General features: G+C 56.2%; 1 protein-coding gene across 1 annotated transcript in view; it reads left to right on the forward strand.

The window, feature by feature from the left end:
* The window catches only part of LOC119097484 (protein FAM43A), a 43,264-nt gene extending 27,030 nt beyond the window's left edge, over positions 1-16,234 (forward strand). Inside the window, exons 3-5 of the mRNA XM_037220513.1 lie at positions 3,225-3,412; positions 15,317-15,658; positions 15,875-16,234. Coding sequence (XP_037076408.1) covers positions 3,225-3,412; positions 15,317-15,658; positions 15,875-16,234 — 890 coding nt within the window. The remainder of the gene's footprint in view (positions 1-3,224; positions 3,413-15,316; positions 15,659-15,874) is intronic.
* Positions 16,235-16,562: the final 328 nt, after the last annotated feature.

The following is a 16,562-nucleotide window of genomic DNA, read 5'->3' on the forward strand; positions in this document are numbered from 1 at the left end:
TGTGTTACCGGAAAAGACGCGGCCTGGCGACGTGCCCACTTCTGCGTCGCTCGGCTCCGGCACTGCCTGTCAGGTCAACTGCCGGTCACGTGTCAGCTGCCGGTCACGTTTCCCTCCCTCGCCCCACCCCTCTGGTGGGACTAGTGTTGACTCGACCGGCATGAGAGCTCAGACCGTAGATGTGCCTGACATGAGTGCTGCATAGGACGTGACGGTCCGTCACGGCCGTCACACGATTAGACGCAGCCGAGCCCCAGTCATCGGCTCCAGTGGTGTCCAGACATCGGGCGCCATCCATCTCGGTGGACGCCCACCGCTAGATGCGGATTCGCCATGCCCCTTGCGCAGCGTCCATGTCTCATGCGTAGAATTCAAGCGCTCTGCGGCTTACTGGCTAACCGTAACCGTTGCTGGCACAGATTTCTCATGAAACCAAAATAACTTCACAATGTTTGGGAACGCGGCCGCTGGAAATCGCCGCCGGCGAAACGACCCGGGTCACCTGGAACACATGTGTTCACGCCATAATCACCAATGTTGAAACTGCTGCGTCACTTGCTGAGGCTAACGACGACAAACGCGATGCGTGAATGCTTGGACTGCAAGTTGGGCCACAGATGGATCACCGTGCGATGCAGCCTCCGCGTCCTCCCTAGTTTGGCCAAAGATGGGTCACCATGCGATGCAGCCTCCGCGTCCTCCTGAGTTGGGCCACAGATGGATCACCATGCGATGCAGCCTCCGCGTCCGCCCTACTTGGGCCACAGATGGATCACCATGCTATGCAGCCCCCGCGTCCTCCCTAGTTGGGCCACAGATGGATCACCTTGCGATGTGGGCCACACATGGATCGTCGTGCGATGCAGCCTCCGCGTCCTCCCTAGTTGGTCTACAGATGGATCATCATGCGATGCAGCCTCCGCGTCCTCCTGAGTTGGGCCACAGATGGATCACCATGCGATGCAGCCTCCGCGTCCTCCCTAGTTGGGCCACAGATGGATCACCGTGCGATGCGGCCTCCGCGTCCTCCCTAGTTGGGCCACAGATGGATCACCATGCGATGCAACCTCCGCGTCCTCCCGAGCACGTTCCCGCTGACGGGGCCAGCATGCGGTAACCGGGATGACGACTCGCTGGGGGATATTTGTTTTACCCGACTAGTGAGTGACAGAAACTGGCGTTGCCGGATGAATACCTGTGCTCTCGCTTGCCGCTGTGTTCGTTGGCCACGGCGCCGGCATGTGAATCAGGTGTCTGGGGTGCACGGAGGCTTAATTCCCAGTCGCAAAAGTGCTGTGACTCTATATATGTGTATATATATATATATATATATGTGTATATATATGTATATATATATATATGTATATATATGTATATATATATATATATATATATATATATATATATATATATATATGACTGTTTCTGCACACTGACCTCTGACGGCGTGCCCTTGCGGCTCGAACACATTTGCGTCCCAAAAAACTTTTACGCCTTGTTTTGGTGCCTCCCAGGTTTGTGTAGAGCGTCCGGCGGCTGCAGCGCATCATCCCGTGCACCCTCTCACGCACCTGGGGTTGGAGGCGGCATGACCAATCTAAGTGCGGCCTCCACCCGGCGTGGTCTGATTGGCTCGCGGTGGATTAAACGACACTCTGGAGAGACGAGACAGACAGGACCTGCGGACCCTACTCAGACGAAAGTCATCGCCTTCCTCACGCCCCTCAGCACCCTCCAAACGTGCTCGGTACCCCTCGACACCCTTAGCGCCTCCGACCCCACCAGCACCCTCCGACCGCGCTGAGTACCCCTGACACCTCACCATCCACCGACAGTGCTCAGCGCCCCCCGACCGACCTTGGCTCCCTCTGATCGCGTTTGGCGCCCCCAAACCCCTCAGCATCCCCAGCCGCGCTCAAGGCCCTCTTACCGCGCTCAGCACCTTTCGACCGTAGTTTGTCGTCACCCCGACCCGGCCTCAGCGCTCTTCCCCCCGGTGGAGTATCAGTTTGACCGCCAGCGCGCCCCGGGGCAGCCTTACCGATGTGCGTATCTACATAAGTGAGCAGTATAAGTTGGTCCCATTCGTCTAAAGTGTGTGGATCAAAATATATGAAGCTGGCCTCCTGACCTTACGGCGCAAAGCACACATCGTGAAATTGACGGAGGGCGCAGTTGGTAGTTCCGTGCTGGCAGCAGCCTCACCGCCGAATAGCGATGCGGTCCGTGGCAGTCAGGCAGCAGACGGACGACGTCGTTACCTGGTGCGGCGGTTCGTCCATCCTCGCCTGGCGACGCGGCGGTGATGGCTGTGACGGGCCGTGTGACGCTCGTGGTGCGGCGGCTCGTAACGGTCCTCGCGCGCCAGATCTTCATCAAGTTCTACGGCCGAGACAGGCCGGCGACAAGACCGGTGGTGTTTGGGGGCCGCGGCCGAGACAGGCCGGCGACGGGACCACTGGTGTTTGGGGGCCGCGGCCGAGACAGGTCGGCGACGGGACCGCTGGTGTTTGGGGGCCGCGGTCGAGACAGGCCGGCGACGGGACCACTGGTGTTTGGGGGCCGCGGTCGAGACAGGCCGGCGACGGGACCGCTAGTGTTTGGGAGCCGCGGCCGAGACAGGTCGGCGACGGGACCGCTGGTGCTCTGGCGGCACAGTCTGCATAGCCAGGATACGCGGCTTGTGTGGGGCTGTGGAGTCATCCGCTTATCCCAAGCCCTTTCTGCAATGTGGTTTGGACATTCGCACAAGTGTGGCGTGTGCGACTTCTCATGTGGTAGATGACGTCATGGTGTCTGTCTGCACTTTGTATGGTGATTGTTTTGCAGTACCAATGCTACCATGCATGACATCACTGTTCACCCAGGCAGTCTGTCTGCGAAGTAGAACGCACCTCTACCGTGACGTTTTACGTCACGCTACTATTCTTTTCCTAAACGACATAAACGTGATTCTTTTCCTAAACGACATACCTGACGTCATTACGTGAAACATGTCAATGATGTGTGGAGTGTAGATAGTCGGGCCGCTCACTCTACTTTCATAGATACTTCGCTGGTAACTACCTGTGGTATCCAGTACTCTAAATACCATAGTTTCGGCCACCGCAAGCTCCCGTGAAATCTGCAGCGGTCACTGGAAATCGAGCCCAAGACATCGCTGTCCAGAGCCCACCGCTCTGCCCGTCCAGCCGCCCGACTGACTGCTCTCTATCCACCGTCAGGTGCTGGCAGCGTGGACAAGCCATTAGCCACACTCTGGAGGAACTACTGCCAGTCGACCAAACCAGACATCGAGATGCGCGTTACGGTGGCTGTGTCGGGTCTGAAGGCGACCACGCGCGAGCACGGCCTGACCGAGTACTGGAGCCACCGCGTCACGTACGCCTTTGCCCACCCCAGCTACCCGAAGGTGAGCGGCGGCGACCGACACGCGCTCAGCACAGCTGAGTGGTACGGAACGGTGTGGATGGAAGCCACCACGCCCAGCCCTCTGGAGACTGTCCCCGTTAGGTGTGATCTCAGCGGAGTAGGTGTGGATGGGAGCCACCACCCCCAGCCCTCTGGAGACTGTCCCCGTTAGGTGTGATCTCAGCGGAGTAGGTGTGGATGGGAGCCACCACGCCCAGCCCTCTGGAGACTGTCCCCGTTAGGTGTGATCTCAGCGGAGTAGGTGTGGATGGGAGCCACCACCCCCAGCCCTCTGGAGACTGTCCCCGTTAGGTGTGATCTCAGCGGAGTAGGTGTGGATGGGAGCCACCACGCCCAGCCCTCTGGAGACTGTCCCCGTTAGGTGTGATCTCAGCGGAGTAGGTGTGGATGGGAGCCACCACCCCCAGCCCTCTGGAGACTGTCCCCGTTAGGTGTGATCTCAGCGGAGTAGGTGTGGATGGGAGCCACCACGCCCAGCCCTCTGGAGACTGTCCCCGTTAGGTGTGATCTCAGCGGAGTAGGTGTGGATGGGAGCCACCACCCCCAGCCCTCTGGAGACTGTCCCCGTTAGGTGTGATCTCAGCGGAGTAGGTGTGGATGGGAGCCACCACGCCCAGCCCTCTGGAGACTGTTCCCGGTAGGTGTGATCTCAGCGGAGTAGGTGTGGATGGGAGCCACCACCCCCAGCCCTCTGGAGACTGTCCCCGTTAGGTGTGATCTCAGCGGAGTAGGTGTGGATGGGAGCCACCACCCCCAGCCCTCTGGAGACTGTCCCCGTTAGGTGTGATCTCAGCGGAGTAGGTGTGGATGGGAGCCACCACGCCCAGCCCTCTGGAGACTGTTCCCGGTAGGTGTGATCTCAGCGGAGTAGGTGTGGATGGGAGCCACCACGCCCAGCCCTCTGGAGACTGTCCCCGGTAGGTTTGATCTCAGCGGAGTAGGTGTGGATGGGAGCCACCACGCCCAGCCCTCTGGAGACTGTTCCCGGTAGGTGTGATCTCAGCGGAGTAGGTGTGGATGGGAGCCACCACGCCCAGCCCTCTGGAGACTGTCCCCGGTAGGTGTGATCTCAGCGGAAGGTAGGTTTGATCTCAGCGGAGTAGGTGTGGATGGGAGCCAGCGCGCCCAGCCCTCTGGAGACTGTCCCCGGTAAGTGTGATCTCAGCGGAGTAGGTGTCGAGCATTGTGTGTTTACGTACCCGGGACAGAGAACATGCCTACCTCCCATACTGCTAAAAAGTTCCGGCATGTATGAGCTGTGTGGTGGCGGTTGCGCGACGACGCCATCGTTTACGTGCTCTGCACTGGGGTGGCGTTATGACAGGAGCCGTACCGGAGGTGTATGACGGGGTCCGGCATTCGTCTCACGCTTCAGCTGCAGCGTTGTGACAGGAGCTGTACCGGAGGTGCATGACGGGGTCCGGCATTCATCTCACGCTTCAGCTGCAGCGTTGTGACAGGAGCCGTATCGGAGATGCGTGACGGGGTCCGGCATTCGTCTCACGCTTCAGCTGCAGCGTTGTGACAGGAGCTGTACCGGAGGTGCATGACGGGGTCCGGCATTCGTCTCACGCTTCAGCTGCAGCGTTGTGACAGGAGCCGTATCGGAGATGCGTGACTGGGTCCGGCATTCGTCTCACGCTTCAGCTGCAGCGTTGTGACGGGAGCCGTATCGGAGATGCGTGAGAGGGTCCGGCATTCGTCTCACGCTTCAGCTGCAGCGTTGTGACAGGAGCTGTACCGGAGGTGCATGACGGGGTCCGGCATTCGTCTCACGCTTCAGCTGCAGCGTTGTGACAGGAGCTGTACCGGAGGTGCGTGAAGGGGTCCGGCATTCGTCTCACGCTTCGGCTGCAGCGTTGTGACAGGAGCTGTACCGGAGGCGCGTGACGGGGTCCGGCATTCGTCTCACGCTTCAGCTGCAGCGTTGTGACAGGAGCCGTACCGGAGGTGCGTGACTGGGTCCGGCATTCGTCTCACGTTTCAGCTGCAGCGTTGTGACAGGAGCTGTACCAGAGGTGCGTGACGGAGTCCGGCGTTCGTCTCACGCTTCAGCTGCAGGTCGCTGTCCTGCCCGATAGATGAGTTCAGTGGACGCCGTCGTAAGAAAGGCCATCGTGATGAGCACGGACTTGACTGTACGTGATTCAGTGGTCTCACGGACTTTGCTGCACGTGATTCAGCGGTCTTTCCAGCTGACAAATAAAACGTACGGTGGTGTGGAGGCGGGGCCGATCCATAGCTGTGCTGGGGTATCCTGTTTTGCACGGCGTGTCCGTTGGACGTGTTGCGGCTATAAGCGTTCTGTCTGGTCCGAGCTTGGGCAGCAGGGATGCCGTGCTGGCTTGCAGTCACACCTGTTCGGGTGGGAACAAGAGCCACCGTGAACTTAATCGAGACACTTTCAACGTCGGCTCATACGAGATCGCAAAGACCTTGTGCCAAAGAAAGAAAAGCAAATCATTGGAAGTCTAGCTCAGACCTCAAAACAAGTGGTAGCAGGATATGTGAAACGTCCTTTTGGACTCCGTGCGTCTTGGCCTCCAAAATTGTTACTATGCAGTGGTTATCTGCCTTACGTCAAGCAGCGTCCATTAACAGTACTCCGTTATCTGAGAAGCACGGCAGCTGATGTGTTCCTCACCCATATCAATGTGGCGCTGCGGCAAATAAAAGGCTTCAGACAGTGGGCGCATATTATGTAACTTAACACGCGCCCGGGAGGCCGGTTGAATGCTCTTCGCTCGGGTGGAGGTCAATTTAATCTCCACAAGATCTCAGAAATCAAAAGAGCTAGACAAACCAAAGTCACAGGGTGTATTGGCCTGTATGTGAGCTCATTTGTGTAAAAATTTGGGGTTCCTAGGCTATGACCTTCGAGTCAAATAGGGTCTAACCAGGTCAAAATTAAGATTGGTGTACAGAGTGCGCCATAACCTAGATACCCGTTCTAAGCAAAAGATCATTGGTGCTCATTTACCGTCCGTGATCTTTTTTTACTTTATGGAGTCCATGGTGATCAAAATCAGACGAGAATGCTCTGAGCTTTGCATCTGAATAAGTTTCAAAGATTACGCAAGGTAATATGTTTTTTAAAAACAAGATTTTGAGCTGGGTCATTTTAGGCCATTGACCAATACTGACCTCATGAAGTGTATGGAAGATGCATAATGCGGTTCTTCTTATCAGTAACTTGGAAATGGGCACCAACATCTACCCCGTACGACAAGCTCCTGAGAAGTAAAATAAGCTGGTTTTGACCTAGGTCTCACCTTCATACTGGATCATAGGTCAACAAATTTGTTCATTCAGTTGTTGTGCTGCCTGAAAGACTATCTCAGAGATGTGAAGCTTCATGTAATACACCGTTGTCGCATCAGATTAAACGTTTCCCTAGAAATCGTCCTAGCTGAATCCATGGTCTTTATTGGGCCTTTTTTGGTCAGCGACCTTACATGGTGCATCTCAATATTTGTTATTAAACGATCCGCTATTAAATTGTCTACAGCCATGCAAAATTTGGCCCGGCTATGCCATGCCGTTCAGAAACTATTTCGAAAAAACCTTCGGGGGAGGGTCAAGTTGACCCCCAGCACAGCGCGTGATAATCTTTGTTCTGACTTCACCGTTTTGATCTTCGTAGTTCCTCCAGCTCAAAGACGGAATTACATACACCTTGAACTCGTCGCCAATGCAGGAAATGATTCCGTACCCGATTTTTAATTCCCGCGGGCGTGTTGTCCCGGTGTTCCTGTTGATCGGGGGAGGGGGGGGGGGGGGGGGCGGCGCTCGCACTGTTCCGCTGCGCCGCTGTCAGTCCCGAGTCCGCTCCTGTCGACCTTCGTGCGCTAGTTGGCAGGCGCGGTGCCGTCCCAGGCGTGTCCTGTGGGGCCCACGCGTGGCCCTACGCCGGCCTCACAGATGGCGACCAGGTGGCCATGGTGGCCCGCAGCCCTGGGCCGGCTTGCTGGGCTCTGTTGCTAGCTGTCACCTGTGCAAATGCTTGTCGCTGTCACATTCCTGGTCATGGGTAAGTTACTAATCCAGTGAGGTGTTAACCTCAAACGCAAACATTCAGTTTGCCTTTAGAAGGCATGGGCTAGGCACGCTAGTGGTGGATGACATGCTAGACTTGCTGTTCATTGTCGCAGCTGAAAACAAAATTTCTTCCCATGAACAGCATGACTTTGCCAGGCTAATGTGGCACATGCACCAGGTGGAGGCATGTCCACTCCCCACCAGTCAATAGCCGGGCACATGAAACCAGACTAGGCACGTGGCTGGTTAGCTGCGAGCGCCGGCGGTCGCAGCTGGCAGGTCATATGGTCAGGAGCGAACGCCAGTGACCGCACGTGCTGGGTCACCTTGGGGTTGCACGGGCTTAAAGACAAAAACTAGGTAGGACGGAGGACTGTACCCCAACTTTTTGGACATTTAACATTGGCGCCATTGCCGCTGACTGAAAAGATATAGCCAAAAACAGCCATCGGCTTCTGAACGTGGGAGGACTTCCAATGACCCTGTCTTGTCCTTTTTGAAACATGCTGGCAGCAGAAAATGTCACTTGCAACGGCGTGTGATCGCTCCCTCCCATGTCCGTGGCAGCGGAATACCACACATCCGAAACAGATCGAGCATTGGAGGTCACATACCCTCATACTTCGGCACAGGCACACTCACGACTTGTCTATAACATTATTCATAACCTACTTTCAGGGCAATAAGGCGACGTCGCAGCTGGGATTGCTCACGCGCTCCTTGCGTGATTGATCCCGTACTTGTACGGTTTGGCAGTGGACGTATTTCGGAAACTGGTCTGTGAATGACGTCCTCGATTAGTGTTTTCCTTGTACCTTGTGCTTTACGCGAACAATGTAGGTTCCAACTGTCCACTGAAGCCCATGATGATAATATGGTAATATGGTATATAACATGGCATATGGTGGCAACATCTTGCAAGATCTAATTCAGAATCATTTGAGCATCTACCACCGCTATTCACGTTCGGCGAAGATTGTCCAATCGGAAATTATCCCATCAGACCTAGATCGAGAGATCAGATCGAACAAGCCTAAGTCCGTGTACCACTTCAGTGATGTGCCACGAGCATCAGTAGTGGAAGTGGATCATCGTAGACATTGACCTCTCGCATCATATCAAAGAACAACAGTGCTTCACCGACGCCGTTCACCATTTTCCTTTCTCCCATAGGCCTGAAATGATCATTTCAGGTTAAAAGGGCTCTAATCCAAAAAGAACAAAAACCGAACTTGACTGACGTCATTGTCCGCGAGATGAGGGAGGGGAGGGGGGGGGGGGCACACATCTTCCGCCGTTTGCGCTGTGGCCCGCTCGTGATTCATTGTGTCAAGAGCGCCAGACTTACGCCAAAGGAGCATGGCTGTGATCTTCACACGCTTCAGCCGGCACAGTCCAAATGAGCTTTGGCATGCAAGTACCCTCGTATTGCTACGTATATGCTCTCCTGAAGATTTTTGTCATTTCGGGAGGAACCTGCTACTTCTTCTTAGTTCAGCGGGCAACTTACGACGTCTGGTGCCAAATGTCGACTCGCCTCCTTTTCCCGTGTAAGTTGTGCAGCCAACGACTGCGCTGTGGCTGTCGGCTGGCTCATCCTGTGGCGACCCGGATATCCTGGCATAGCGCGCTCCCACCGGAAACTGGGCTGCTGCAAACGGCAGGCGTTAAACAGGGCTGCTGCAAACGGCAGGCGTAAAACTGGGCTGCTGCAAACGACAGGCGTAAAACTGGGCTGCTGCAAACGGCAGGCGTTAAACAGGGCTGTTGCAAACGGCAGGCGTAAAACTGGGCTGCTGCAAGCGGCAGGCGTAAAACAGCAACAAAGAGCCATCAAAACTTCCAAGGTCACGGTGTCCAGTGCTCATATTATCAAAAATTGCAATATACTGATTTCATAATATCAAAAATCAGCCCAATACTGCACCCATTGGCGGTGTTCACAGCACCCCAGCGCATCCAAGTTCGCCATGCTCGTCAAATGGGACCTTTCCGCCTCTGCTAGACTCGCTCGAAGTGACAATGAATCATCCCAGCAAGTTCCAATTCAAATGTGATCCATCTCTCGGTTGTCTCCATATGCCGTCGTCATGGTGGCAGTAGATTTATGGTATCTGAGATGTGGTTGACCTCTCTGACCGTGCCCACTCGTCACTTGACACTGTAATTTCTGGTCGGGGTTGGGTTATGCAACGATGAAAGCTGTGGTGCATGTTGCGATGTGCTAGCTGTAACGAAGACTTTGATCTTGGAAACGGCGCAAATTCGCAAGGCTTTTAAGAATTCAAATGGGCAATTTTAAGTTGTAGAATTGATTGGCCACGCGAGGATCATCGACAGGTACACTCGGGAGGGTCAGGGCACCCGCAACGTACCATGGGGGCATGGCATCCGTCAACTCCGAAGAACACTCGCAATAATATTCAACTGCTGTGGGCAGAGTAAAGCAAATGTCTGTCTTCAAACGTTTTTCCGGCTCGTGACGGTGGTGCATGTAGACTTTGAATCACCACGACACGGGTCCGTTATCTGGTCCTCTCCGCGCTTTATTTAGACTCTGAATCACCACGACACGGGTCCGTTATCTGGTCCTCTCCGCGCTTTATTTAGACTCTGAATCACCACGACACGGGTCCGTTATCTGGTCCTCTGCGCAGGAGTCCGCATTTTTTATTGTGATCTTTCATATTGTGATATCTCTGGAAATAGGGCGTACCGGTCCGAGATTTTGAGTTCAATGTGCTCAGGAGATCCGACTGTATCTGTGTGCAAAGTTTCAGGCCAGTTTGAGGAGTCCGCTAAATTTCGGATATGAAACTGAGTTAAGCATGATAAAACGCAATACGTGCTGCATTCGCGACCTTGACATTATAACAGCTATAACTTTCTTGCTGCAGCGTACCGGTCCAATATTTTGTATTTATGGTAATCAGAAGGTCAATATCTACCAGCACGCGGAGTTTAGAAATAACTGAAGGAGTCCGCCTTTTTTATTATGATCTTTGATATTGATATATCTCCGGTAATAGGGCATACCGGTCCGGTATTTTGTGCTCATTGTGTTCAGGAGGTTAAACTGCATCTGTGTGCAGAGTTTCAGGGCAAGTTGAGGAGCCCGCTGAATCCCGAGTATGGATCTGAATCTGAATGTGAATGTGGTGCCAACTTGACGAAAGTCAGCGTACCAGCACTAATTTGGCATAGTTGTAGAAAATTAAGTAGCAAAATGTTGAGTGTCAAACATTTAGATGGACCTTGTAAGGTCGCTGACCTACGGGGCAGGTCAAAGTTAGGGCATGGATTCAGCGAAGACACATTGGAAGGAATCGTTCAATCTGATGCAACAACGGAGTGTTAGACGAAGTCGTGCGTCTCAGAAATATTTTATTAGGCAACACAGCAATCGAATTAACAAATAACATTCGCTTAGGGTCAGGTGTGAAGGTCGTGTCAAGGTTAAAACCAGCTGTTTCTTACTCTAGGGCTTGCTGTATGGGGCAGTTTCTGGTGCTCATTTTGAATTTACTGATAACAGGAGCCACATTATGCATCTTCCATGGCTTTCTTCCAGGTCAGATTAGGGCGCTGACCTAAGATGACCGAGGTCAACATTTTGTTTTAGCAGCATACTGTCTAGCGTAATCGTCGACGTTTAGTTAAATGCAAAAAGTAAACAAGTCTCATGAATTTGGTCACCACTACCTTCAGAAGGTCACAGAAGGTCATGAAATTTTATTCAGCATCAGTGATGTTTTGCTCAAAACAGGTGTCTAGGTGCACGGTAGTTGTATGAGAAGGTATGGCGGCACTTTGGACACCAATCTGGAATTTTACCTTGTTTGTATTTATTTGACCCGAATGTCACGACCCAGGAATCTCAACTTTGATGCAAATGCATTCACGTACAAACCAACGCACCCGTGAATTTGGTGTGTCTAGTTACTTTAGTTTCTGAGGTTTCAAGTGGGGGTCAAATTCATTCACACCACCATCCGAGCGAAGCGTAGTCGAGCGGCCATCCGGACGCGTGTTAAGATTATCAAGAACTGGCTAGGCTTCCGGGCCTTTGAACGTCATGAACGCTGGATGTTATGAACGCTGGATGGTCTGAGCTTTGGATGTTGCTGTTTTGCATGCCGCTAGCTTAGATGTTGTGATTTTCCTCCGTCCAATGACATTGGACGTTTTTGAATGTTATGAACGTTAGACGCTGTGATTTTGGATGTTTTGACCATTAGACGTCATAAATTTTGGATGCTTCCAATATTTATCCGAAACGACAGTTGCTCCCGACAGGACGGTGGGATCCCCTGCGTTGGTGTGGGTTTTACGAATGACGCTGTGGTGGAAAATCCAGGAACTTAAGGTGTGTTTGCGCCTTCGTTGGGAGGGTCGGTGTAGACTGCTTTGTTTTCTTCCTTTTTAACCGGTTGTAGTTACCTTTCGATGATTACCGGCGATGGATGATTATGATTTGTTGGCACTATCATTCGTATGAAATGGTTATTGATGGACTGGTTCAACCCGTGTGAAACGGCAACTGCTGGATAAGTTGTGTGATGAAACGAAGCTGGCTACACACACATGCCGACAAAACCACTGCAACTCCCTCACCCATCTCTCGCACCCCGTGCGTGGCCATCCTGCGCACAGGATGGGTCTGTTTCTGGTGTTGCGCAGGACGGCGCCATCCGGCCACGGTTGATGGCCGTGGAGCCGGCCGGCGGGTGTGGCGACGCGACGACCTGAGCGGCGCTGGCCGGCCGACCCGATCAGGACAGACCGGCGGCCGCCTCCGTGGCGACGCGGCGGCCTGAGCGGCGCCGACTGGCCGACCCGATCAGGACAGACCGACGGCCGCCTCCGTGGCGACGCGGCGGCCTGAGCGGCGCTGGCCGGCCGACCCGATCAGGACAGACCGGCGGCCGCCTCCGTGGCGACGCGGCGGCCTGAGCGGCGCTGGCCGGCCGACCCGATCAGGACAGACCGGCGGCCGCCTCCGTGGCGACGCGGCGGCCTGAGCGGCGCTGGCCGGCCGACCCGGTCGGGACAGACCGGCGGCCGCCTCCGTGCCGTCCCAACCGGTTCTGGGCTCAGGGCACACCACTGCGGCCGGCTGCTGCGCGCCACCTTCGCCGCGTCCGCGGCGCGATGTGTTGCTCGGCGCGTCAGCTGGCGCTCCTCGAGAGCGGCGGCACGACGTAGGACTTTGGAGTGGCCGGCCCATCTGCATCAGTCAGCTGATTGCCGATGTCCGACCGGCAGGGCGTCACAGGAGGGCTGATTGGTCGAGTGATTGTCGTGTGCCATATGTGGTCGATGATTGCGGAGCACCGCCGGAGGGTGGCTACAGTTCGCTGGGGGACTGCCCGCCCCATGTCGAGCACATGCCAGCACAGTATTGTGTTCGTCGTGTAACGGTGAGCGAAGCAGTTTTGTGGTCGTTGGCCCCAGTTTACGTCGACCGGCACCAGGCTGGCGACGTTGCCTTGGCAGTTACGTTGCCAGGCAGAGCAGGTAGCATGTAGCGTTCATCTGTCGGTCATTATATAAATATCTTGTCGCGGAAAGATGCCCAAGGAAGAAAGCCCAGTGCGATCTATCGAAGGCTCAGTGTATCCTGATGTAAGATGGCTTCGGTTATACTGACTGGAGCTTTATATCCTACCCACTGCTAGGGACGCTTTTGGAAGGGGTGCTCTAGGTGGGATGCGGTAGTAGCCAGCGGGAATCCGAACCCAAGATAGGCAGACCTAGAACCGAGCGTTCTAACCTACCGCACTATTGACGGCCCGAAAACAGGGCTTTGACTTGAGTCTCTTGCGATGTGTACATTTACACACTCGCGTCTCTGAGCAACACCGACTAGTACTTGACCTGTCAACGGGGTGAGATGTTATTTCTGGATTCGAAATACAGGGTATCGTAAGAACGGCCTTCAGTTTTGGAATGGCGTTCGAAGTCTGAACAAGTCTGACGAAAGTTGATGTAATTCTAGACATCTGTACCACAATGGCCATTTAAGCATGACACCCGGCCCTTTACGAAGTAAACGCTACCAATTAGCAGATCTCGAACGTTGGTTTGTAATTGATGCGGCTGCTAAACGAACGCCTTCTCAGGCACAACGCGACGTCGCCGAGTGGCAGAGCAGCGGGAGATCACGACACCGTGAAATTCAGGGCTGGTCCCATTATCTGGCGGTGTCATCCACCCCGCGCCTCACCTGTGCTGCTTACGCCGCTCCTGTCGCCTTTCGGCCGCCTGGCGCTCACCGGAGGCGGAGCGGCGCGGGTGACGCCTCCGCCTCCCGCGCCGCTCGTGTCATGGCGGCATGCCACCTCCAAACAACGGAAGCGGCTCTGTTCGGCAAAGTGCAAAAGGACAAGGCTGTTGGTACGAAAACGGGGTGGGCCGAGACATTGATTTTGAAGGACGGCTGTTAGTTAGTTCGGACTGTGGTCTGTCTGCTGTCGACATGTAAGCGCGCCAGGTCGATACTGTGTGTCGAACGTGGTCGGCCAGCATGGATCTTCAAGACGCCGGGGCAGCGCCCTATCTCGATCAAGACGCGGTGGCAGCGCCCTATCTCAAGACACAGGGGCAACGCCCTATCTCAAACTCGTCACGTCTTGTGCCCGTCAGCCTCCGGCGGAGTACCCTAAAACTAACCGGAAGACACATCCCTGACCGACCCTGTCCGACCAGCTGTCTTACGGGCGCGGCACGCAGAAGACGTGTCGGCGTTGACGGCCGCCCGGAGTCCGCTCGGGGTCACGCTTTCCCCAATTAGGCGGGCGCGGCGGTGACGCCTCCTCCCCGCCCGTTCCTTCGTCACGCAGCCGGCTCCAGCCAAGGCCGCCGCCGGGCCGGACGTTGTCTGGCGCGCCGGGTCCGTGGGGAGCGGCAGGAGGACTGGTGCCGCCGATCACGGTCGTTAGTCTCCTCTGCACAGGGTCGCGCCTGGAGGCTCTAGCGATATCTCTCGCGATGTATGGGATGATGGTGGAAGTGGGGTGCGCGCGTCGGCGGGTGGCCTGGCTATTTCGGTGCTGGTGGATGAGACGACAGGTGGCAGATCCTGCTCTCCTTTGTTGGGAGCGGTTCGCAGCACCCCGCTGCAGGGATGACTCGCACGCTGTTGACAGGTTACAAATCTCGGCTGTCCCCAGCAGCTAGCGTTAGTTGCCAATCCTCTTTAGTGGGATCTCTATCCGGGCTTCTGAATCCACGCCACCAGCACACCTCCGGGTTTTTTGGACTGTCATGCTGTCAGGGAGACCTTGCTGGAGTTCGTGCTGTTTATCTTATCTGTTGCTCTGCCAACTGCCTCACAAAGCTATAGCAAAGTCCTGTGGGTGCAAACTGTCGCTGATATAAATACTGTGTGGGCTTGGAGATCTCAGAAGTGTTCTGCAGTGTTCAAGTGCCACCTACTCATATGGCATCACTTCCCTTTTTGACGCTCCAGGACAAAATGTTTTGGTTATGCTGTGTACAAAGTATACATTTCATTATCTTGTCTTAGGTTCTGTAGGTTTTCCTCAGTATCCTCAAGATCTACGCGACTGTGCAACATTGGCGTGTGTATGGAACATCACGACTCCCGGGGACCCCGGCACTATGTGTGGACCAAGCCATGACCCGCTGATGTCGCCGCCGCCAGGTGTTCTGCTGGACGTACCGGGCACGACTCCCGGGGACCCCGGCACTATGTGTGGACCAAGCCATGACCCGCTGATGTCGCCGCCGCCAGGTGTTCTGCTGGGCGTACCGGACACGACTCCCGGGGACCCCGGCACTATGTGTGGACCAAGCCATGACCCACTGATGTTGCCGCCGCCAGGTGTTCTGCTGGGTGTACCGGCACGAGGGGCGCAAGATGAAGCCGGAGCTGCGGTGCCACGCCGTACTCTGCTCGTCCGAGGCCAAGGCGCGCCTCATGCAGCGCCAGCTGACCGAGCGGCTGCATCAGGCGCTCGTCGAGTTCCGCAAGGAGAAGCAGCTGCGCCAGAACGCGCGCCTCTCCGTGGTCAGCGTGCTGTACCCGGGCGCGCCGCGCCGCAAAGTGGTGCTCACAAACGGCGGCGCCAACTACCGGCCGCCGCTCGAGCGCAGCAAGAGTGCGCCCAAGCTGAGTAGCATCGAGGAGGACCGGCTGGGCGAAGAGGCGGCCGCGCGCGAGCCGGCTCCGCGCCGCCGGCTGCCGCCGCCGCTCGCCGCGCTGGTCGAGGAGGAGGAGCCGCTGACAGCGACGCCGCGCCGGCAGCGCGCGTTCAGCGAGCCGACGGAGCCGCCACCGGACGTCAGCTGCCACCCGCAACCGGCCGACGCCGAGCCGGAGCCGCCGGCGCCGGTGCCGGAGCCGCTGAAGCCCGAGGAGCGGCTGGAGGGGCTGCTGCAGCCGCTGCGTGAGCTGCTGGAGGAGTCGTTAGGGGAGCCGATGACGGAACCGCTGAGGCAGTCGATGGTGCAGCCGGACGACTCGGACACGGCCAGCGAACACAGCGCGGCGAGCGTGCCGAGCGACCCGACCGGCGGCGATAGCGACTGCGAGACGCTGGTGCTGGAGACGGGCCCCGGCCAGTGCCGCGTCTACCGCGTCGACCCCCGCAGGCTGGCCGCACGCGGGCCCGAGCGGCCGCCCGAGCCGTGCGAACTCGACGACCTGGTCAGATTCGGCCACGCCTGGGCAAAGCCACGCGAGGAGGACACGACCAGTGATGAGAGCGGGTACTCGGAGGAGCCGCTGAAGGGCGAGTGAGCGGGCCCGCCGCCGCCCGAGTCTAGTCAGGGCACGTTAGAGCGGCCGGCGGCGGCGCGCGCCGCTTGGCGCTCAGGGCCCGGGGCGGCAGCGCTGCGGAAGGTGGCTCGGGACTGGACGATGACGAGGGCATCAACCGCGCACCGTTTCCCATATACTCACGCGTTTTGTATTTATTGTTGGCCTTGCGATGGGTGCGCTTTTGGCGGTTTTCGGCTCGGGGCGCCGTCCTGTCGATTTGTCCCCGGCTGTGCCAAACTTGCAGCTGAGATCCGGCTAGCTCGGCCTGACTTTTCACTGTTTTGAGCTGTTTTGTCGTTGATTTTTA

This window comes from Pollicipes pollicipes, unplaced genomic scaffold, assembly GCF_011947565.3.
Source record: "Pollicipes pollicipes isolate AB1234 unplaced genomic scaffold, Ppol_2.1 Scaffold_4295;HRSCAF=5057_pilon_pilon_pilon, whole genome shotgun sequence".
NCBI classification, from domain to species: Eukaryota; Metazoa; Arthropoda; class Thecostraca; order Pollicipedomorpha; family Pollicipedidae; genus Pollicipes; species Pollicipes pollicipes.